The 25,222-nt window shown below is 36.0% G+C and overlaps 1 protein-coding gene across 4 annotated transcripts in view; it reads left to right on the top strand.

Moving 5' to 3' along the window:
- slc4a2 (solute carrier family 4 member 2) overlaps window positions 1-25,222 on the top strand; it is a 45,432-nt gene that overhangs the window by 9,663 nt on the left and 10,547 nt on the right. For 2 of the 4 annotated variants that reach the window (XM_023326338.1, XM_023326337.1), the window contains exons 3-8: window positions 6,550-6,721; window positions 15,532-15,703; window positions 16,182-16,408; window positions 17,251-17,363; window positions 18,599-18,819; window positions 22,027-22,163. In XM_023326338.1, coding sequence (XP_023182106.1) covers window positions 6,662-6,721; window positions 15,532-15,703; window positions 16,182-16,408; window positions 17,251-17,363; window positions 18,599-18,819; window positions 22,027-22,163 — 930 coding nt within the window. In that variant the 5' untranslated portion in view covers window positions 6,550-6,661. Of the gene's footprint in view, window positions 1-996; window positions 1,221-6,549; window positions 6,722-8,845; window positions 9,051-15,531; window positions 15,704-16,181; window positions 16,409-17,250; window positions 17,364-18,598; window positions 18,820-22,026; window positions 22,164-25,222 lie in introns of those variants that run through there. The other 2 variants (XM_014468603.2, XM_023326339.1) reach the window with 2 other exon arrangements.

Here is a 25,222-nt window from a genome sequence, read left to right as displayed (position 1 = left end):
GCAGCTTTTTTTTAAATTGGTGAATCGATCAACCAGAGCTCAGAATCGGCTAATTTTGCCTTGATCAGCTCAGATCTGTGATTTTTTTTTAAAATTTTTTTTTTTTTTTTCAGGGGGCTTTTTCATATATTCATTAAATGGATCAACAACAAAACTTCTTACATTTCTCATATTTCTTTTTAATCTTAATGATAAAATAATGGACCAAGAGAAGCGGCTCTGTCTTCCATCGCTGTTTGCGGATTTCAATCAAGTTTATCCGTTTAGTGCATTTCATCAACAAGGCAGTTCAAAGTGATTTACGTCATAAAAACATAACAAATACAGTCAACAATTGCAAAAACCAGTAACGGACGTTAAATTTCATCATTTAGTCGTTAGTCGATATACTGGCGTACCAGAAATAAGTAAATACAACGTTTCCACATTATGACTTTTGTACGTGTAAAAGGGGGAGAAAAAGTGGCAATTAAATGCATTTAGATTTTACTCTGTTACCAATTTTATGCAACTAATGATTGTGTTATAGTCCCGGCCCTATTTTAAATATAATTTTGTAAATAAATAGAGGGTCAGCTTGTCCAACATTTCCTATGCAGAAATAACAATGGAGCTGCTGGTATGTTGAAGTTTACTGACTGCTAAGTTCTCAACACCATTTTTATTTGTTTTAACCAAAGAACATGGAGATGGGAAAACTAGTTTCCATTTTTTGTTAAGCAATAAGAAAATATTGTAATAGATACACAGTTCTGAAGTTGTTCCAAACATTTATGGGCTGCTAATAAACCTCTTCTTTGAGGTTTAATAACAGAGAAAAATTAATAGTTTGGGTTGGATTTCCTCCATCAGCTCCAGCTTGTGTATCAGACACATATCAGACTCCGTCTGCCTGAGCAGCAGCTTCTGACTCAGTGCTGAATGGAGTCACATGGCAGCTTGTCAGCAGGCTGGAAGAGGAAACATAATCCCAAGGAGGAAGGTTGTGTTATCAGTCCCAGCCTGTAGCTCTGACGGTGCACACCGGACTGCATGCGATCAGCGAGACGCCACATGCTAATAACAGGATTTTTTTTTTTTTTGTCCCTATATTTTAATTTCTGTTGCATTTTGCCCTTTTTTGTTTGCGTTCATCCTGCAGTCTGACCAGCTCCTTTCACAGCAGAGGTCAGAATAAACTAGAATGTCTGCGGTGGCTTCCATGCAGTAAGCACACTGAGGTATTTATACTGTTATTGATGCGTTTTGTGTTTCCAAGTCATTTCTATTATCTTAAGTTGACCTTGCGTCACATTCCTTCTGCTTTTTGTTCTCTGATTATGTTTGAATTTTGATTAATCATTCATCTGGTGACGGTTCTCTCTGGGTTTACCTAATGAATCATAACTTTGTTTTCTTTCCTGTTTTTTATCCCGGCTTCCTAATATCCAGTAGAGTTGAGGTGAGTGCTGAGTCTGGCTTGTAGCTTTATATCTGACCAAAATGTAAACAAGTACTGATAAACTCAAAACACCGCCACTAAAATAGCTTCAGTTGCAAAAACATTCTCTAATTGACCTAAAAAAAATAAATCTGCTGTTTAAATAATGTATATCTTGAAGAGAAGTGGTTTCTAAGCCAATTAGTCTGCTATTTAATTAGTGTTATGGTAGGAAATGTTGCATTTAATGGTTCCACATAAAACCCAAAGGACAAATTATGTCTCACTTTAAACTGTCTCAGCAACAATTAAAACAAATTCTTCAAAAGGCAAAACCAAAAAACATCCTCAGTCTGCAGGACAAATCCAAATTAAGTCCTCAGTTTTGTTTTTACGAGGATCTAAACTTTTTATTTCTTCCCTCTCATTGTCCCTCTTTTTATAAGTAAAGGCCTGTATTTGTTGAGTTTTGAACTTTGCGATCAAGAGTCTATTTCTAGTGAAAAGCAGCTTTTTTATTGGCACAATTTTCATATTATTGAGTTGTTCTTTAATTATGCATTCCTGTCGGATTGAACTGGCACAGAACTGTGCAATCTGCGGCCGGCGCTCGCGTGTTGGGCTGCAGACTGAAGCCGTGCCTGGTCAGGGTGTCTTCACCGGAACGCTGGCTTAAGACGCGTGCAACGGCTTGTCTGGAGTTCAAGCCAGGCTCATGACCTCCGTCCAGCCATCTGACCGCCGTGCTTTTTCTTATCCTTTTCCTGAGACGCAACAAAAGTTTCTGGTTTTACTAATACAATTTGAGGTGAAAGCGAAAGATTTCCGACTGCAGACAGAAAACCTAACTCATCAAAGCATGAGGCAGGAAGGAAGGTGCATACCAACAAACTGGCATCAAAATTTTCACAACTTGGATTCACTGCACATTTAACAGTCCAGTTCTTACTTGCTAGAGCTTGATGCTTTTGGATGTTCTTTTTTTGGTCCATAACTAGCTTAACAAAGTCAGGGATTTCCTTGAAGTAAACAGATTTTGTCACAATCTTGACATTATTTCTTCCTTCCACTGATCTTTTTAGCAAACCCAGGCACTCCCAATGAGGGTCTGACTAGCCCTTATTGTGTGTTTTGTTTTAACGACGGTCTGAACATTGCAACATTGCATGATTACGTAAACAGTAACATGACCCTAACTTTTCTAGTTAAAAATAAATTTTTAAAATGGGTCTAAATTGGTTATCTAATTTTCAGAGAACCTTTGTGTTTTTTCATTCGCTGTAAGGCATGATCAACAAAATTATGAAAAAATAAATGGTTGATTATGTTTTGGTGTGACATACATCCGTATGAGGTTTTACTTTCGGATAATAAGTGGGCATTTCTACAGCTTTTAGATATGACATTTTTTGTTTCAGCTTTGAAATTGGCTGATAACTTAAAAAAATGTATTTACCTTTTAAAATGTAAATTTTATTTTTTTTAGATATATTCTGTAAATGCTCATACAAAGTCACATTCCTGCTCTGTTCTTTAAGAAAACCTTCATTTGTATTCCCAGTAGCCAATAAGGAAATTAATAACACAATCAATTTGCTGTTGTTTTTGAGTAGCAAAACTATATGAAGGATATTCGAGCAGCTCGGTCTCTGGCATGCTAACTTGTTTGCATTTTGCAGATCTTTAACTTCAATGTAAACACCTGGTTTGACAAAGTACATTTGAAGCTGCTGCGGTCTTCACAATCCAAGGACTTTTCAAGGAGAATTTGGAGAGGAAATGGGGAAAGAGTTAAGGTTGTTTTGGTTTGACCATAATCACAAACGAGTTCAGTCTGGTAAACCCTGTGGGAGCCCAACTAAAGCAAAAGTCTCCCGGATAGAAATCCTTGTAGATCGTACTAATCAGATTTTATTTGTGGCTTTAAGGTTCTTGGCTCCTTTTTCACTTTGTGTTCTCATGACCTTATCGTTTCAAATCAGTTTATTTTTTCTTGGTATTGCTGTATGTTTGTTTTATGATAAATTATAGATAAATGTGTTAAGAATATCCTCCGATCAGACAAGCTCAAGATTTTAAACACCTGAGGTCACTGTACTTGTGAATAATCAACAATCCTGGGTGGTTGTGATCACTTAAATCTGTACCTGAGAACAGTGATGATGAAAATTTTGAGTATTTCTTGAAATCTTCAAGAGTGTTTCTCTCCAGTCTCCAAAAAGGGAGGTCTACATTTCATTCACTCAGATTTACTCTGGGGTTGTGTGACTTTTATTAATATAATTTAATGAAATCTCTGTAAAACATTGATGGGTGGCGTAGTTTAAAGGAGACCTATGATGCAAAATTAATGTTTTGCAAATTTTTATGGATCTCAATTGCTTCTAAAAACAGCGCAAGCGCTTAAACTATATATATCCAACCTTTTTTGTTTTTTTGGTGTCTGGAAAATGAGCCATTTCAAAAACATCTTGATAACTCACTATTGACGGGCACTGCGTCGTTACCTAGCAACCTAAGCTGAGCTCCAGCATGTTTGGTCTGTAAAACCGGACCGCCGTACTTCCATTCACTTTCCAACCTCACTCATCTGCACGTTTTGTCGTCTTTGCTTTAACTTGACGTTTTGCTTTAATCGGCTGGATTTCTGAGCTTGCAAATGTGAACTCCTTGGTTTCATTTTTTTTAACTTGAATGTAAATTATGAAGATCCATAGCTCTCAAAATGATTCAGAGAGTTTTAAGTGTTTTAAGAATTTAACTCGTCGTCTTTAACTATATCTCATCTTTAACTATATATATTGTGTTGTATTTATACAACACAATATAGATATTTTCTGAAGATTAACTTGCCATTCAATCTATGACTTTATCTTAAAATAGGAAGTTCACAGAATCTCCATTTTCCACAACTGTCTAAAGTTACTTCTTTATGTACTTTTTTTACTCATGTATGCCCTTCTCTTTCTGTTCTGTCAAATGTGACCGATCCAAGAAGGAATTTCAGATTTTAAAACTCCTCAGAGGCCTGACTCTGATGCAGTTACCTCCTTCCTGTTTTCAAACTTGCTTCCTCTCAGAAACAAGGTTTTTCCCCAAACCATTTAATGCCCTTTCTAAATCTAGCACGGAAAAGTTTGGAAGTTTGAGGGGAAAATCTGGTTTTGTAAGGTACAGGGCTTCTGCAAAGACGTGTCCAACTACTCGACTCGTGTCGTTATTCGCTGTCGGCACTCATCAATGTCTCTGTTCTTTGAAACTGTTGCACAAGAAGCAGTCAGTACTTTTTAAATCAGCCGACTGAAAACTGCAATGAACCAGGTAGAAACATTTAAATCAGTTTTTTTTTTTTACTCTTGGAGGATGATTTCACGTGTTGTTATTGTTATTGCCTCTGATCGTTGTTATCCTAGCGGTGTTATTGCAGACTTGCCCTGAGGTAGATAAACGGGTTCCCAGGGCTTTTACCCAGGATCCCAGGGTTTGGTAACTTTATCCCTGTGTAGGGAGCTCTGTCTTTTCCAGAGTGGTGAGGTCTAGGTTTACTGAGAAAGTAATCTTTAAGCACATCCAAGCTCAAACACTTTCTCTTTTTGAATGTGTCACCTTTTTATCTTGTGAACTGCAGTGCAGGAATTGGCACGTTGGTTGGAGTTTCTTTACGTATTGGTGCTTTAATGCCTCTTTTTCAACCCGTCAGTCATTTAGGTCATTAATATAATTGTGTTCAGACACCAGGAAGGTTTATAAGATCTCTGATTGCTGCTGTAAATATTCAACACCTGCTTTAGTAGACTGGAAATGCAAAGAAAGGAGTCCAATCCTTTGCGCTTGGACTGTAGGAATATGATTATTGATGTTGCTAGTGAGATACTACAGAGTTTCTGAAGGTGGACATTGGAAGAAGCATTATCTGCTGCTTATCAATGGTTTCTCTGCACAGTAGCACTGTTATCTTGGTCTTATCTGACTAAATGCTTAATTACCTTATGAAGTATTTGAAAACTGGTACAAGGCCTGCAATAAATGGCTTAGATTTGTATTTAGATTGGAATTGAAAAATTCTAATTGGAAACACTGTAGAATTAACACCAATGGTTGTTCAAAAATTTATGTTGAAATTCAGTTTATAACGCTGACCTTCATATTGTAAAATGGGAATAGGAGCTTTACGGGCTTTCAGAAGGAGATCTGGGCCCATTGTAGCTACAGTCTGGCCCAAAAAAAAGTTGTCACTAATTTTGTTAGCAGCCTTTACCTTTTGATTATAGCACACATTTGCTGTGGCTTTGTTTCAATAAGCTTCTGAAGTGTCGAGACTTTTCCATCCAGTGTTGCATTGGTCACTCAGTACATTCAGATAGCCTTTTGGCCTCATAATGTTGCTGATTCTGATCATAATCATGATGGTTAATCATTTCACCTGCTTCTCTTTTTACCCTGAAGCTGCCTTTGCTCTGGAAGAGGGTAAATCTGAATTCATTGGATCACATGACCTTCGTCCATTGCTCCAGAGTCCAATCTTTATGCTCCCTTGCAAATTGAAACTTTTTTCTCTGCTTAGTCTCTGATTAGTGTTTTTTTTTTATTGCCACACAGCTGTTGGAGTTCCCTTTATATTGTAAATGAAAAAACACTTACTTTCACTATTAAACATGGCTTCTTCTGTTACTCTTAAATCTGATGTCAAACATTTGATCACACCAATCAATTTTTTTCAGACCACATCTTCCTCAAAGACGATGGTTCACCACTTTCCTTATACTACTTAATAAAGCTAAACAATTCTCCACCCAATCTTAGCAGTTTCTGCTAGATGTTTTCTCTGCCTGATGCCAATGATTTGACTCTTCTTAAGCAGACTTGCATAATTTCCATGACCACAGGATAGGTCTTTCAACATGGTTAAGAAATGAGAGGCCAGTTATTGCATCAGCTGGGATTAAACAACTTGACAGTTGGAAGACTGTAGTCCTTGTGCAAATATCCAATAAGATAGTTGCATAATTTTTTGGCCAGGCAGTGGATAGTAGGGGAAAATCATCAACCATTTCTATTCCAGGTGTCATGGAAATCCCTGACTTTTTAACCGTAAACAAAGACTGTCTCGTTGGTTTGTGTTTCTCCAGGTTATGCTGCCCAAAAGCTGTCTGAGTCCCAGTGAGAAAGAGAAGGGCTAAAACCACACCAGTCCAAACCAGCTTCCCAGAGCCTGAAGAACAGCAACTTTCCTGCAGAGCCATGAGCAACCCCAGCGCACCCGACCAGGTTACAGATGCTGTTGCATCAGTTGTTCACAGTGTAAGTTTACACGGCAACATGTTGGGAAGCCCTACTCGGGAGAGGTCAGGCCCATTTGATAAAATCTGCTGGTAATGAAGCGGATTAATGCAGCTCCCCTGCTGCTCACAGCAGTTTTTGGGGCTTGTTATACTTGACAATTTTGCTGCAAAGGTTTCTGTTCCCTTTACCCATGTGCAGGATTTCTGCTGCTTCAGCTTCCTTAGTTTTGTTTGGCACAGAAAGTTGGTGTTTGTCACATTTTTTTTGCTGTGTTTGTATAGATCTAGTCGCTTTCAATTGTTCTAAACTTGAGTACATAAAGTAAACACTAATATGTATAATACGTTGACTTCACAACAGAAACACTCAGGTTCACTACATTCAATCTAACAAACGAAAAAATCAAGTTGGTGGTTGACATCAGTCTACTAGTTTCTGCCCCTATACATTAAATAAAATACAATAACCCTGAAACTGCAAAGTAGTAGTTCCCAATGAGCAGCTAACAGTTGTAAAATTAAACATAGCTAAAATCCACAACATTAAAAATGTGTACAAAACACAGAAAATTACTCATGAAACACTGTATATGATTACATTTGTGTAAAATCTAATACTTATAAAGAAAACACAGTTACTAACGGCAAGAGAAACAAGCGGAGGAGCTAGTAACTACTAGCTTGTGTAAGGATTCCTGGTAATGCGTTAGAAAGCAGTTGGTCAGCAGCCAACCTGCACTTCTTTACTGCACCTTTAGGTCTTCATCTCAGTAAGCTCATCTCATGATTAACTTTGAACGGCGCTAAAGTAAAAAAAGCTGAGCTCTATTACGCTCATATTGCTGTAAGTTCTCAGCTTTGGGAGCTCTGGGAACTGCAGGGACGCTTTCCAAGAATAAGATCTGTTGTTTTTTAATTTTGTATTGATTAATACTCATTTCACAGGAGCTCTTATGATGATCTCAAGTTGAGGCTTTCCCAGAAAGGCTGCCATCGTTTCTGAACCGCTGCTTGTGAAGGGGGTGTGGAAATGCTGACATTGCAAAAACTAAATAGATTTAGTGTCGTCTTGAGCCAAAAAAGCCACTGCTTCAAACTTTTTTAAATTTTATTTCCCAAAGCTCTCCCGTTTTACCGTGCAACTATGGGTTAATTCAGATTGGCTATGTTTGGACCGCTTTAATCAAACTCTAGTTCGTTTGGAGACAAAAAATTAACTCTGGTCCACCTAAAAACTTCTGTCTTGGCTCAGTTGAAGTAAACTCTGGTGGGTTCAATAATCAAATGGATACAAGTTGTTTTAGGTTCATGAAAAACTTCAAAGACTAAACATTGTCACTATATTATGGCTCTATTTTACTGCACTAAAACTCTATAAATTGCATTGACTCCCATTAAAACTATAAAGATCTATTTAATGCCATTTATTCTCAATGAACATCAATGTAAATGGGGGAAAATAGACTTGGATTGTAAGGGATAACTGAGATTAGCTTAAACAAAAAATATCTACAGCCTACAGTTTACCTCTGCAAACAAGAAAGTGCAGATGCAGCATTTTATTTGTTCTACATGTATTTTATATTTGGTGATCTGATAGAGTGATGGGGAAAAAAATGGTAAAATGAAGTGGGGAAAATTTAAGGACATTTGTATTTATCTTAAGTGGCTATAGCTTGAGATCATACTAAGTTTATATTTATCTCTTTAAAGTGGATCCTGCTTTTCTCCCACCATTTTTTTTTCCAGTTTTGTTTACATTCTGGAAATCTTAGCCCTTGTCTTAAAACACACACATTTAAAATGCAGATGTCTCGGAGCACGAAATCTCCCAAATTATAGTAATAAGGAATGAGGAATTAATCTTTTTAAAGGAAATATTGATAAAATACTGCAAGTTTTTTTTTTTGCCGTTTAACAAAATTTTCTTTAACTTTTCTTTGGCTCCAGTCATTCGTCTTTTTCTGCATTTTGTTCCCATTAAGATGTTTGGACCAGAATCTGACAGCTGTTGTTGAAGAAGCTGCGTAGAGATAAAAATGTTTGCTCTGTGACTGTGTGTTGGCGGTTATTGGCTGTCATCTTGGCGCTGACCCCAGCAGGTTAATCATTGTCTGCCTCACAGTCAGTAAATTTGTACTCTGAGTTCACATAATCCTGTTTGAATTCTAAGACGCATTAAACGCTTAAAGTGACGTCGTTTTTTTGACTCCATCGGACCATATCAGGTCAAGGAACCAACAAGTGGAAAACCTTTTAGTTTTAAATAAATTGAATTTTCCTACTTTTGTTTGTGGCTTCTTTATCAAACCTCAGTGGTATTGATGGACTTTCTGTACTCGCTTACGGTGAGTTTTTTCCTTTTTTATATCATGCTTGAGTTAATGTGTGAATCTGGAGCATCGTTTCTAAGTTTTTAGTTTCTTTTTTATAAGATATCATTCTAAAACCTCAATGTACCGACTTCCAAAGTCTATATATAGCCCAATTTGTGTAACTTTAACCTCTTTATGAACTTTGCGTCTGGTTAATATTTACTCTAGTTCACGCTTCATGCTTCCTTAAAACATTTCATTCAGTTAGGTTACCGCTCTAACCCTCATATTCAATCAAACGGAACGAACTCGCCAGCTTCCTCTGCACTACAGGTCCATTTCTCTGGTTGTCCAGATATTCTACTTTTTTTTTTTTTTGACACTGGTCATTTATAAGTGTTGACAGTTTCTTCTAAGCTGTAACATCACAGTTGAAAATTGGTGGAAGAAGAAATTCAAATGTACGTGATTTATCCCAAAGAGAAATTAAATCAACTTTGTGTTGCCATGGTTACGTATGACGGCAACTCTCCGAAAGTTTAAAAGAAAAAAAAAAAGTACGTTCAAAAAAATGATTCCAGCTGTACATCATCCAAAACCAGAGGGAATGGTTGTCCAAACATGCAATGGCTCAACCAGAAAATGCAGAATTAAAATCTACAAAAAGTAGTTTTAGTGACTAAAGAACAAATCAGAACAAACGTAGCAGAGCACAATTTTTCTATAAAATATTCATATTTTAAAATAAATTTACATTAGTTTTAGACACTTTTAAAATTGAATTGCACTAGAACTCACTGTTCATAGTGACAAACCGATCCGTAAATACCTTCTAGATTGATTTTTATTACAAGGATAGATTAGTTGCACTAATAAAATTTAGATCTGTGTACTTGGTCAAAGTAAACTGAGTACATGGTTACTACGGTAATCCTGACCACAACTGTAAAAATTAGGCCAACAAAATAAGCAGTTGTTGACCCAAAAAATGTAGTTTTTCTCTAAATTAGGTAACGGTCTGAAGCATTTTTTTTTTAAAGATTTTGAATCTTTAATTATATGCAGATTTTTTTTTTTTTTTTAAAGACAAACATTTTTGCGTTATTTTTTCAATACATTTTGTGGCCTGCCTGTAGTTTTAAATTTGCCAGTTTTGGTCTCCAGGGCAAAAAATTTGGACACCACTAGTGTAAATGTAACTTTACGTAAAAGTACAAATTGTTAGAGCAGATTTAATGCTGAAAATACCACTATAGTATTTGACTTCCTGCTTCTTCTTTTTTTTTTGAGGAATTTGACCCACGCTCTAAAGATTTGAGCTCTTTCTCTGTAATGTTTATTTTCTTAAGATTGTAACTCATGAAATTAGGAGAATCAAAGTCAGATTTTTTTTTCTTTGCCACTGAACTCAGAAGGAATTTAAAAAGTGTTACAATGAAGTGTTTTTCTATTTAGGGTGGAGTGTCGACTGCCCTACTACTGCTTGAAGAAACTCGAGTTTCTCCTGACTTTATTTTTTCTCCCTCATCTGCCTTAAACAGATATTTTTGTTCTTTTGAACATGTTTGCTTCAGAATGTGACCTCTGCCTGTTGTAATCAAAATGGCATCAGTTTGTGGTTTTTACCAAGTTGTTTTTGTTTTTAATGACTAACTATTTAATCAGGCAGTTTCTTTATTTATGTGGGTTATGTTTCATTTAAAATTTCAGTTTATTTTAACCTTTCATTGTGTTGCACTGTCATTTAAAGCCCATAATAAAGGGTCATGGTGTAACTTGTGCAGAGCAGCTGACGTATCGCCGTCTCTCTCACTTTGTGGTGGACGCTTTGACCATCTTACAGTTTCACTTTTGCTAAAAGCTGATAGGTGAATGGGTTGTATGGCTACAGAGCAGCTTAGTTTACACAATATTTGGCTACTTCGTACCAAAGTTGAGGCTTTTGTTTATATAATTGTTCAACTTTCCACTTCTGTGATACATACTCCGATTCTGTCAAGTCCTTTAGTTGTCATTAACTACTTTAGAGAGCCTAAAGAATAACTAACTAGAGGTAGTTGGTAAATATTAGTGCATAAACTTAATGAAATAAAATCCTCATTACACTGTAAAAACACAAAATCATATTTTTCTTTTAACTAGTTTTAGTGCAATTGTCTTGGTACACTTGAAATGAGATAAAACTAACATACAAGTAACTTTTTAGCAAGAAATGGGAGCTTGTTTTATGTCAAAAGCACTAGTAAAAGGATTTGTCTAAATAAAACAAACTCCCATATCTAACTGAAAAGTTATTTGTGAATTAGTTTAGTCTTATTTCAAGTGTACTAAAACGTATGCACTAGAATCTAGACGAAAATGCTTCAATATATTTAGTAGTGTACAGCCACTATTTCTGCCTTTGCTCTGGAGGCAGATTTTAAAGTGAAGTTAAAAAACATTTTTTAAAAGCCTACAATAAAAGGCAATTTAAAGAATGGTTGGTAATGAGGCTGTCTCAGATTTTCAGGGAAACCCACATGATGTAACAGGAAAGTGATTAAAATCTGCTTGCATAGTGCAAATTCTTCTGGCCATCTGCAATAAGTACAGAGTTGGCTCAGGTTTCCAGGGAGTGTCATGTTAAGACGGGAACGCAGCGACGGATAAATAACACGGTGCGACATGATGACAAGTGGAGCGACAATCGGGTCAACCCTGGTTTCCCTCTAAATGCTGACTCAGTTGGACTTGAGACTACTTCACTATGCATGTAAACTGTTGCTGCTCCAGCATACAACACAGTCACTGTGCAAACACATCAACACTGAGATCAGTTTATTTATAATCCAGCACTGGTCTAATTTAGTAAATCCACAATATGGACCACTTCAGATGCAATTACATGCATGAAATTTGCAGCAATCGCTCAGTAAATTATTTATTTGTAGATTAGTCCTAATTGAACAGTTTTCTTTATTTTATTCATCTTGTATGAATAAGTTTTCATTTGCCCGTCACTTTGCTGCAGTTACTCCTACATTTCCCTGCTGAGAAAACATAAATGATATTTTCTGTTTAATTCATTCATTTAGGTTTTTTTGGACCCAAAGTGCAAATAAGAGATTGCATAATATTTGGGGTATTTCCACAACTTCTACTTAGCAAAACAGTTATTTTATTTAAAGTTTTAAGTCCCTCTCTCAAAAATTGACGGTTGCTTTAGATTTTGTTGCAATCCCTTTTATTGGCTGTGTCATATTTCTGATGATTATTAAAATGTTTCCATCTTAATCAACCAGAGAGCATCTTATTTAAAGTTCATGTATACAATGTTTTCTGCAAACAGATTTGCAGGTGGTAAATATGCTAAAATCAGAAATGCTTTCAAGGATTTGATTTTTTTTCTCAAAGATTAACAGTTTAAGATTTTCATCCCACTTAGGTTGGTTTTCCACTTTCCTGCCAGCTTGTTCCAGTGATGCAGGTCCCACTTTGTTGGTGTTTGTAGTTAAAATAATCACGCTCTGATTGTGATGGTACCAGACTTTATGCAGTGATGAGCAGAAGTAGAACAGTTCCGGGTTCCTGCAGCGGTTTGCTGCTTTAATCCTCAACAGTGAGCTGTGATGGAAATCACCTGCTGTTCTTCAAACTGCACCTTGCGCTCGCTGCTGCTAGTTGAACTTGTTTTTTTTGACTCCTCGGTGTATTAGTTATGGAAAATCATTTTACCTCAACCACAATCCTCTACTCATTTCTCTATTTATTCACTACAAAATCAAAATACACACCCTGTGCATGCAAAATGACAATAAAGTCAGTCTAAAATATAGGTGAAAATAAAAACAGCACAATTTTTGAATTGACTTAATCGGATAAGAAAAATGTTTTCCATTCTTTTTATTTTATTGCTAAATCAGTTTTTAACCCATTAAAAGCTTTACTTGCAGAAATATTTTTGCTTTTGTAGGTTTTATACTTGTCCTTTTACTTGAGTTAATGTTTAAAGACTTACCTAAAACATACTGCTTTATTGTTTAAATTTAAGTTTTTAAAAACAAACTGTAGTTTTGTCATTAACAAAAGCCACTCTACTGTTAAATATTTTCAATTAAAAAAAAAATCCTGCCTTATTATTAAAAATAAACTCAAGAGGTTCATGATCATGTAACTTAACCAATACTTTAAAGGTAAAATTTTAACTTCTGTAAGGTTAATTTTCTGTTTGAGCAGAAAATTCTCTTATGAAGTCAATTATGTAAATTTATTACACACTGCAAACTAGTAAAGGGAATATTTTAGTCACTAAAACTACTTCTCTCTGTTAATGTATCAAAATTCAGTTCAAAAATACTTAATCCCAGGTGGAAATTAAATGCAACTCAGATTATCCAACATTCTTTAGAATTGTGGCAGCAGTCTGTGTTACAGGAACTCTAAAAACCCTCTGACTGAAGACACTCTGTACAATAGTCTCATGAATAGCATACTTTGATACAAGAACTGCAACATCATATTTAGAGCAGTTTTAGACCCAATTCAAAGTTCTGATGGTTGAATAACCTAAACAGATTAAAAACAAATCTTTTTGTTGAGCTCATATGTTTATTCAGTAATTTAGCAGCAAAAAAGGTTTTGGATTTGTAAACATTGCATATTTTGTCTAGTTTTTGAATAAAATGTGATTAATTACTCATAAATAACAGACTCTGCAATTAACACAAGCCTCACCACTACAAATATCAAGCTACAGGAAGATGCTAGGCTAACATTTAGCATTTACCTTTTAGCTGTATCTTTTTGAGATCAGAATAACACAAATAAAGCGCAGAAAGATGGGAAACAAACCGCAGCTCATTAGCTTAAAATTTCGTTTAAATCAGAATAATTCATATTTTATATTTATATACTATTTTAAGTATATTTCTAATATACTTGGTGAATTACTATCCGGCTATGAAGTTGCAACTGATTTGGGGTCAATACTTAATGTTTGCTTAAGCATGTTTAAACTTCTGCAGGTTAGTTTTGAACTTTTACTCTCCTTGGTGTTTATTTTAAAACCTGTTCTCAGTATAGAACAGCTAGTTGGGTTTTTATGGGAATCATTTCCCCCCACTCTGTATTCGTGCCTAAATCAATGAAAACATCTGGGATGTATGTGCAGCGAAGGAGGAATGAAGTAATTTTCTTTCAGGAAGTCCATGTTATTGTGTTCTGATTGATTTTTTTATGAGCTTATTGTCTGCATGATCTTTATTACACAACATCTGCTGAAAATGGGGCTTGAACTGCTAAGATGTAGTTAGAAACATTTTTCTTTGTGTTCGGCATAAACTAAAATATATTTAAAATATGCTAAACTCCAGGTAATCTCATGAATCTGACTCAAATTCCTGATAAGGTTATCACATAGCATCAGGTGGCTTTTGACTCCTACGTTTTATTGCAAGGTCTTTGCATACCTCCAAAGTTGCCATGGCGACACTGCTTCTTCGTGATCCCATGCTGCTGGAGTCGATCAACCCGTGTCATAACATCCCACCGGCGGGGATGTTATGCGTGGGGGGAAAACAAACGGATCTCGTATCACTCACGCGATCCGAGTCACACCGCAGCGTGGAAATGAGTGTAACAGGTTGAAGCACGTGGCCGCTGTTTCCCGTTTAAAGCTCATATTTGAGATCCCAGGCATGTGAGGTTCGATCATATGATGTTAGGGATGATTAACAGGACTACAGCGCCCTCTAGAGTTTGAGGAAGAGTGAAGCACATAATCTTGGGTCATATAAAGTTCATCAACACTTTTAAAGGGTTGGTTGTGCCGGAATTTATTGAACTATTGAAATATTTAAAAAATAATATTCAACATCTTTTCACATTGTTTGGTCCCTCTAAATGATTTTAAAATTGTTTTTGTGATCAAAATCGAATGTTGTGGTGCAAATTTAGAAATATTTTCATTCACTTGCTAAGGATATTACACAACAATTTTTGTAAATGCACAAGAATTAGCCAAAAAGCTATTTTTCATCTGTTGTCACTGGATGATGAGTAACTTACCTTATACAAAAGAGGTTAAAACGACATGACTACACAAATTTTGTAAATAAATACAATCAATACAAATGGTAAATTCAAAACAAAGGAAGATGTATATAATTCCTTAGCCTACTTTTAAATCAAAGCTAGTTAAATGAGATTATTTCCTATCTTGTTTTGTTCACAGTTGAGCTGTACAGTGTGGGGATCAAATCCAATTCAAAATACTTAATTTATCCTAAAAGAAAATTAAGTATTTTGAATAATAAAGTATTCAAGAATCAAATACTTGTTTTGGATGGGTATGAAGGATCTCTTGTAACAGTCAGTCTTGCAACAGATCTGAAGAGGCCTCTGACTGAAGATGGTTTCTGTGCATTTCTACATACTTCTCCATCCTTGACCTTGTTTATGTTCTTTTAAAAAAAAAAAAAAATTCTATCTAAACTCTTTTGTTATGGGTTTATTTACATATTTTCCCCGTTTGCAGCCAGAGTCTTCTGCAGCCTCTTCGCTTCACGGTCACCAACAACGAGGGGAAGAAGAAGATGAGGGCGACCTGAACAAAGCTTTGGGCGTTCAACGCTTCCAGCACATTCTCAGCCCTGCGGCCTCCGTACCAGACGAGCTGCTTCACTCCTACCATGAGGAGGACATCGAATGTAAGAACAAAGAGTGTTCAGTTTGCCTCTGTTTATTCTGTCAAACATTAAAACTGTTAAATATTGCTCCCCAAGTAATAATTGTTCCCTGGTAAAGTTTTCTAAAACATATGAAAGAAAACAAATACTATGAAGAAACAATTCAGTTCTTTTTATCGCTAAAAATGCAACATGATTCAAAAATCACTTTTAGTCTCAACTTTGAAGTATTGAAACTTTTCTTTTGAAGTGTAAAAATACGGATGAGAAATGAAACTCTTAAAATGGGGCATTTTCTGTTGCACTTTTTCAGTCTAAAGTTTGAAATATGAAGACTTTTATTTAAGTCTGTAAGATGCCATCTTTATGCCAGTTGGTGAAAGTGACAACTCTCATTTCTGAGTACAGTAGCGGTTCTGTGTGGTCAGATTTGCTCTTTTTTTCCTATTTCACCTTCACTTCTTGTTTGTGTGGTTTTTTTTTTGTTGTTCTTGCGCAGACCACCGCCACTACTCTCGTCACATCCACCGACCTCTGTCCAAACTGCCGACCGAGGGACGAAGGAAGAAAAGCGGCAAGAAAAGGAAAAAGGACAAGGATAATAAAAGCAGCCGTGCGCCCTCTAGTGGCCCAATAGAGGAAGGGGAGGATGAAGAGGAAGAGGAGGAAGAGAGCATAGAGGCCAATTCTGTTTTATCGGAGTCTGAGAAACCCAGAGATGTAGAGGTACTGCTCACATTATTTATTCACAGGATATTTATTACAAATATATTTTATTACAACCTTATTATATTTACCTGAACCTTTTTAAGCAGGTGAGCATGAAGTAGCATTGTTGCAGAAATCTTCAAGAAAATGAAATTAGTTTACACAAAACCAAAGGATTTGTACAACGGAGTATTAAGGCCATATTAGGAAAACAAAAATAAAAGTATGCAGTCACAGAACTGCAAGACTAAAGCTTAGATAATATAAGAATAAGGTCATAACATTTTGAGAATAAAATAAATATGACAATAAAGTCATATTACTAAAATAGTTGCAATACTGTGACTTATTCTTGTAATATGACTGTTCTTGTAATTTTTTTTCTTAGTGAGGGCCTAATAATTTGTTGTACTAATTAAATATTATGAATCATAACTTTGTTTTCTGACTTAATTGCTTATTTTATATTATACAACAATATAAAATAACATAAAATATGTTTGCTTATTGATCGTATTTAGTACTATTTTTATTTTAATTTTTTTTATTACAGCACTTTGTTTTTTGTTTTATGCGCTTTATAAACTATGGTGAAGATGATAAAATTTCATTTAAGGGAAAAATAATTAAAAACTGATTCAGTTTATACTTGAGTCATTCAGATTAGACTTTAAATGGGATTTTTAAAAATATTTTATATTTCTTCAATTTTAAATCAATATTAAGATGATTTAAAATCTTCTTAAAGCTAAACCAAATCGAGTAGACGCCCCTAAAGCGAAGCCTGCTTTGTTAAAAAAAAAAAAAAAATTAAATTAAATAAATTGCAAATAAAATGTGTGCCTTTTTTTTTCCTCTAGTTTTTCTTGTCGGATGAAGACCAAATGTCGAGATGTGGCAACTCGACCCGAGACCTGAACATTTTTCCCCAGTCTCCTGTGAGAGCAGAAGCCAAAGATGCATTCATCTTCGAGTGAGTGTCGTTTTATTCCCTAAATAAAAGACAAACTGTTATGGTCCATAAATAAAAACATTTTTCAGAGGATCTGCAATCTAAGGGAAAAAAAAGTCAGAACTAAATAAATGGAACGCCTTACAGGTCTGTGTAAAGAAACATTAAAGAGCAGATCAATTTTTACAACAAATCAATAACATACTATGATAGACACACAATATCAATAGATAATACAATCGACAGAATTTAATAATTTCACTCGACTCTGAACTGCACCCATCTGGAAAGATTGCTGCTGGTGGAATCAACTCACTCACTCACTCTTTGGTTACCTAGCAACAGCTAACTCACTCATTCTATGGTTACCTAGCAACAACCTGTTTAGTAACATGCTAAACAGCAGCAGTTTTCAGGTTCCGCCAGAGTTTTTGTTGTTTTGTTTGACATGTCTGAGAATAATACAAGCAAAATCTTGAAGAGTGATTTTATGAAATCTGTAAAAGATGCAAAAAAGCTGAAATAAACAGAAGTAGTTAAAAGATACGTCTACATTTTAGAGTATGAATGGTGTTTCTAGCTTAAATTATGTGGAAGTATTTAGCTGTGAAAGAGCACCGAACTTTTCAGAAATTATGGGATGTTCCATTCACTACAATGGTTACAAAAAGTTTAATATTTCATAAACCGCAGAAGATGTCAATACCAAAAGACACAACCGTAATGTTCTGATTGAGTAGAATTTGGTAAAAGTTAAACAGCTGAAATGGCACAAAGTATGCAGAAGTAGAAGAACTCAAGAGTTTAATGAATAAAATAAACAAATAATCACCTGGTGAAAATGTTCCAGCAGAGATCTCTCAGGTTATTGTGCGCCTTGGACTCTGAGGTACTCGCTGTACGTTACCATGACTCAGGCATGCAGTGGGCCTGCTGGGCATCATCTGATGGACCAGGACAATCCTGCTCTCATTGGCCCATAAATCACCTGTCTCTACAGTCGACTCCGCCTCATGACACAGACTTTTTCCACTTGACGAGGTTTTATTCTCAGCCTGGATTACGTTGCATAAAGTTTTCCTCCATTTGGCTGCAGAGCAACCTACGCTAAGATTTAGTTTGATTTTATTAAATATGCATACTTTAGTCTTGCTGAAGTAACTTCCAGGCAGTGAGTTAGTGAGCATGTTTATGTATTTGTAAAATATCTTTAGAAAAATATCTCAAATTTCCACGTTTTCTCCCCCTTCCTGCAGTAAACCTGACTCGCCCAGCTCCCCGAGCCCCACTTCCCGCTCGGCTTCGCCTGAAAACCCTCCTCTGCCTCGGGTCTCCTCCACCAGCCGCAGCTACGACCTGCAGGATCGCCGACGGACGGGCAACATGACGGGCGCCGAGCAAGCCAAGTACCAGCGCATCCCCACGGACGAGAGCGAAGCTCTGACGCTGGCCTCCGCCGACCTGGACGGCATCAAGAGTGAGTAATCACGCAATTAGTTGAGGGGCAGAATTTTATCTACGATTGGGAAGGTTGAGCAACGAGAAAAGATTTGGTAACACTTTATCTGAAGGGGTATGCATAAAACTCACATGATACCTGTAATACATGTGAAGGAGACTTTATGAATGTTTCACCAAGTGTCATTTGGTAAATAATGCAAATTTTAATGCAATTTTGCTTTAAAGATGTCCATTAAGAGTCAACTTTGCATTAAGGGTGTCATTATTTATTGAATGACACTTCATAACAGTTATAAATATACATTTTTATGTTTGACAAAACAATGCCATGTCAATCTTATGCACACTCCTTCAAGTAAAGTATTACCAATTTTTTTTTTAATAGATTAAACAAATTTATTTGTGTTTTGTGCCATTTTTAAAAAAAATGTCTTACCTCAAGTCAAGTCAAAGTTTATTTACATGAAATATTTACAACAGCCTCAGCGACCAAAGTGCTTCACAACTATCAATGATAGAACAACAAATAAAACTTGGTTTGATAAAAAAAAGGGCAATTATAAAATTTCATATAATAATATGAATGAAAAACAAAACATACTTAATGTCAGCTACAATTTTCAAACAAAAAGGTAAAATAAGTGAGGTAATAAGATCCCCACACTTTTTTATTTTTGTCTATTGGTGTTGAAGGCCTAGTAATATAATTTTACTATAATTTCATTTGCACTTCAGAATTGCAATCTGCTACCAAACCTTTCCGATGAGGGTGAAATAAGATAGATTATGTTTGAAATATCTATAGCATATATGCTGGTATTTTAATTTTTGTTTTAACATGTCATTTTCAATGTGGTTTAATGTCGTATTAAGGAATTATTGATCTATGTTTTGCTGAAATGTTATAAGTTTTTGTCTTATTTCAAACATTTACAATGGAAATGAATCGAAAAAATACTTGGTAAGATTTTGTTTTTGTGTAATGAAAGGCGATTTATGCTAAAACATTATGAATATTTGATTAATTGAAAGATTAAAATGAAAGTTATCCTTTTTATTGTGGATTAATTACACTGACACATGTTGGTACGTCTTGATCCTGCAGGAAACTCCTGCGTTCTCGTGCTTCAGTGTCTTCTGACCGGTATTTGTGCGTCATGGTGCGAGCTTTTTAATACCCGGGACTTCATTTGTCAGAGTGTTTAAATCAGTGCCAGCTCGTTGTCTTTGATGCACCTTCATTCCTCCATCAGTGGTGTAATCAAATCCTGGCTTAGGAGATCCTCAGATTCCTCCAGAACCGCGGAGGTGAAACCTCCTTCTGTTCCCTGCCTCGCTGCGGCGTGGGCCCCTCCATATCGGCCCCTAGCTCAGCCAGCGCCGCCGTCGAGGGGCCGAGGTGATTTACGTCAAGAAGCCGACCCCTCAGCTCAGAGCAGCGACTAATTGGAAACAGGCCTTCGTTATTAAATTAGGCGTTCCTGCTGTCAGCTGAGGCCCTCAGGATTAAAGCCTGATCCAACATGGTGGCTAAATGGGAAACCTGGACCTCAGCTTCTGACCTCTGAGCGAAACACTCTAAGTCGACGTGAAGGCCAAATTAAGTGCGGGTTTGATAATTAGTTCTTTTTGTGGCTTTGAGATGACGAGCCGAGCGTGCAAACCGCTTTGTTAGACGTTCTTCATCATGTCTTCTTTTATCCGCTCGCATAAATCATCCTGGGAAAGAGTCTTTGTCTCTGGCTGCTGCTCAACAACAGGAATTACTTCTGTTCAACTCCAGCAAATTAACACCTCTTCTCCTTGATGCTTTCTGATGTTGGGGGTGGAGGGAATCTGGAAACTTTTTTTTTTTTAGTTTGATGCAACCTGCAGACATCATGGAGCGACTTCTGGATAAAACCTGAATCTTATAGAGGAGGATTTGGTGCAAACAAGGCAGAAATTAAAGTATTTTTATGTCTCTATTTAGGACTGTTTGATACTTATGAGTCTACACTTTGATGTTGAACATGAAAAACTTTTCTGTTACAAGTTCACATATCTGTAAGTCAATTTTGTTAAAATGTTGCTGCAAGAGTTTTTGCCTCATTGATTCCCAAGGAAGTGCATTTTACAAAACATCCTGTCTCAATATCATAATGCCAGTTTCTCAAGAAGAAAAGATGAGTAGGGCTGTGCATCATAAAAATAATAATAAAAAAACAATTACCACTTTGTTTTTCAGGAAAAGATTACAATGTTTGAAATACAAAGTAGAATAATTTAAACAAAAATAGAAATTAAACAGTAAGAAGTGCAAGAAATAAAAATGAACAAACTGAAACTTTTGTCTCAATTTTCTTATTTTTTTATTTCTCCAGAATTTTTTCTCAATATTTTTCTCAGAAATTGATCTAATTTTCTTTATTCTTTTCTCAATTGTTTCTTTTTTTCAGAATTCTGGGAATTTTTTCCCCCTCAGATTTCTGACTTTTGATATCAGAAGATTAGAGTAAGAATTCTGAAAAAAGTAATTTCATTTTTTTTCATCTAGTGTCCCTAACACTCTTCCACAATAATAACACAGTTCATTGGGTCCATAATAAGGAACCAAAGAACCAAGGTTTGGTTCCTTGGTTCCTTGCTAAGTAACCAAGGTACCAAACCCAAATCATCAGGTTTGGTTTCTCAAAATAAAATTGAATCTTTTGAATCTTGTACAATCTAGTCAACTTTGCCACCATAAACCAATTGAGAGAGGCAGTTTTTTCCTCCCATTTTCTTACACGTTAAATGTTATCTCCATCCAGTCATCTCAGGTTAATTTGTCCAGCGATAACCATTTTCTTGTAATGCTCGTTTGCAACCATCTTTTCTTTTATTGTTTGCTACAACTGGAACGAATCGGCCATAATTGTGAGCAGGTCTGCTGTTTGAGTTCAGAACGGTTTCTATTTGCTGTTTTTGTCCAAGTTATCCAATGCAACTGTCCTTTCTCTGCTTTTCAATGCCTGGTGTGCTGCCAGCATGGGTAACTCTACTCCCTGCTGAGGGACTGTAGAAACAAAAAGGCCAGGAGGCCTTTGACCAGGTGGGCAGAGATTTGATTTAAAGGTGCAAGGCTGCAGCAACCAGCGAGGATGCTCAGGGAATCATGTATTCTGCTTTTTAGTGAAAATATTGTAAAAACTATCAGGTTTTTTAGACTCTAGTCAAAGTTTTTGTCATTTTGTTTCCCCAGGTCATCGATTTGAGGATGTTCCCGGCGTGCGCAGACACCTGGTCAGGAAGAGCACCAAGGGACAGATGGTGCACATCGGCAAAGACCACAAAGAGCCGACGACTCGCAGCAAAAAGCAGGACCGCACCCCACACGAGGTGAGACTTTTCACTGGACCGGTCTGGTCCTTTAATGGAGCCGGAGACGTTTTCCCAAAGCTGGAGAAATATTTTCCTCATTTTCAGCCTCAACATTCCCAAATACTGTAACATACATCACTTTTAATCAACATTAGGAACTTTTTAAAAACAGTTTTGGTCTTGTTTGCTTTGAAATTGCTACACCGAAACTAAAATTTGTTTAGATATGTTCTTTTTGTTAAATCTTGCCCAGGGTTGTTGGGGCAGGATTTTATTTTTTGTGTAATTTTTCTAATTTCACTACAAAAATATTTTAGTATAAACAACAAATCTTTTGGGAAATTAGTGTGTTTATTTAATAAAGATGGAGTAGAGGGGATTATTACTCAATTCAATACAGAATATTTAATCATAATCCCAAAGGACAATTAAATTTAAAATTTACTTCAGATTTGTTTAGACTGCTGCTGCGTCACTTACTCCATAAATTGATGCTAAGTAACCAAAGAACGGTTACCTAGCAACTTAGTCAGAGTGAGTGAGTTGATTCCACCAGCCTAAGCAGCTAAAGCCTTTCCTCTGCTTCTAGATCAGAGTTCAGTGAAATTTTTGAATATTCTATCAAACGTTTCTGCTATCTGTTGATATTGATCATGTGTCATTATCCTACCTGATGATTGAAAATAAATCCAATAATGAAGGAAAAATCTAAAGTGAATCACTCTGTTGATGGCTAATTTCTTCCTTTTCTTCAGTCATTTCTCTGAAAACAATCTGAATTTGTTTTCTATTCTTGCTAACTCACTTCCTGGATATATCCTGTATGCGAAACAGTTAGAAAAGCATCTATAAAGTTATCTGGAAAGTGGAAGGAAAGTTAACATTTACTCCTGAATATGGAAAATTTAGCTTTAAAACATGTTTTAATGTTCAAATTGGCTTGAAATGGCTTACAAATTGTGGATACCGTTTTTCCCCGCCTCTCCGTCTTGGGTTTAGTTCTGCTCGGCCTCTTTTGTAGAAGCGACAGGGAGATGATTAAAAATGAATGAATGAGTTCTTTCCTTTCACGCGCCGAGACGGGAGAGAAGCTCAGAGTAACCAGACACTGGGAGAAAAAAAAAACACGAGGGAATCTGTTTTATTAATACGGACACGCATTCTCTTACATGCTCCTGTGAGGTGTGTGTGATGAGATTCAGGCGTCTTTAAAAGCACGGCTCTGCTGGGTCGGCTCACTGTTTGAGTCCTCTCCTGCATCCCGTACCAGTAGTTCTGTACCGCTCCGCCTCGCGGCCCGACGGCATCCTGCTGAACATGGACTCCGGTCAAATGGCCCGGTACCAGAAGGTGAGGCTGGGTGACCGGCCAGAGTTGGCGTTGACCTGTGTGAGCGTGGTTTGACAGGCATGCAGCGGCTGCAGCGGAGCTGGGGGTTTTTTTTCTGGTGGGGGATTATTCTGGGCTGATACTGACCAGCATGGTGTTCATTTAACCTCCTAACAACCAACGAAGAAAGAGCAGAAACTGACTTTTTACGGGTTTTCCTTACATGTTGGAGCTTTGTTTTTAAAATATCAGCTTCCACTATGGCTGGGGTGATATGACTTAAAAATAAAATTGTTTTTGATATTTTTTCTATTCTAAAAAAATATATTAGAAATGACAATGTTTTCAAAAAGTGGCTGTTTTTCAATCAGTGTTAGGGTCAGGCTGTTTATTTATGGGATATATAATCATATTTACAGGATAAATACACAATCATGTCAGGAAAACTTTATTAAAAATGACAATAAATCTAATTTTCAATAAGAAAAAACTTTGTTGTAGCGCAGTTTGTGTGATTCTTTCTTTGAAAATATCATGCAAATAAAGTCTTTCAAAGACTAAAAAATGAGTTAAAAAAGTGTTTTTCTTAAGTTAAACTTGTACTAATGTATAAATTCACAAAATCCTCATTTTATTTTTCTTGTTGAAGTTCTTATAAAAATACGTCTTTATTCCTTTTACAAAAATTACAACTTTATTCTGGATATATTATGACTTCATTATTATAATTTTTTTTAAATCATAGCCTGGCCCAATAATTCATCTGTGAGTTTACCTGAATTCAAAGTCCTAATAAATTGAAGCTGTAAAACAAGATGGCGGCTTTGGACATCACTAAACTAGGTAAACTCGAAGAATGCATTGGTGGGGAAAAAACCACCCTGTTTACAAAACTTTAACTGATTGAAATTTATTTATCCATCAGCCGTATCTTCCACCTCAGGAAACTTCACAAGTTGATTAAATTGATTAAGAGCACCTGATAAAATGTTTTAAGTCATTAGATACATTTCAGCGCCTCACAAAAATGGCTAAAAATCACGATTTGTGGTTTTACTTTTTTACTCATGTTGAGTATGAAGTTAAAAAATAGGAGTAATTGTCTCAGTTGCTCGCTTGGTTTCCTTCTAAGAGTCCTCTCTGCTGGTTGGTTTCTTCAGCAGAAGCTTGTTAACCTCTAAACCCAAATATGGATAATTTTCTCTTGACTGAACGTTTGGCACATGTTTGGTTTTGTTTGGTCATTTTTGTCATTAATCCAGGGCTTTTATTGGTTTATTTGAACTTGTGTTGCAGCGACACAGAAGTTACATGTTTCTGAAAAATAATTGGTGTGCCGGTTTGAATTTATTCGAAAATATTTCCAACATCAGTTTGTGAAAAGCTCAATCCTTTCTGGTTGACATTGTAGAACTGATCTGTTCCCTTTTTTCTACAATTAATAATTGGATAGCAAAAGGTGCTTAAAAGACTTTTTAAAATCAAATTTAAACCAGGTAAAGCTAAAACTGTCACTTGAGAAGTTCTAGTTATAACATGTTTTTTATTTTTTTTATCTTAAATGCCAAATGCATGCATTTTTTTGTACAATTTTAACATAATTACTGCTTTGAGTACATTGTTGTTTAAGTAAATGGACATTTTTAGAATCTATACTCCAGTTAATGACTAATCGATTCATTGTGATTAATCTAAAATTTTCAGTTAGCCAAGACCTTGTTGATGGCTACAAAACAAGTGAAAAGTCT

Source organism: Xiphophorus maculatus, chromosome 21, assembly GCF_002775205.1.
Source record: "Xiphophorus maculatus strain JP 163 A chromosome 21, X_maculatus-5.0-male, whole genome shotgun sequence".
NCBI classification, from domain to species: domain Eukaryota; kingdom Metazoa; phylum Chordata; class Actinopteri; order Cyprinodontiformes; family Poeciliidae; genus Xiphophorus; species Xiphophorus maculatus.
The sequence above is the reverse complement of the archived record's forward strand: the minus strand, read 5'-3'. Positions and strand labels throughout refer to the sequence as shown.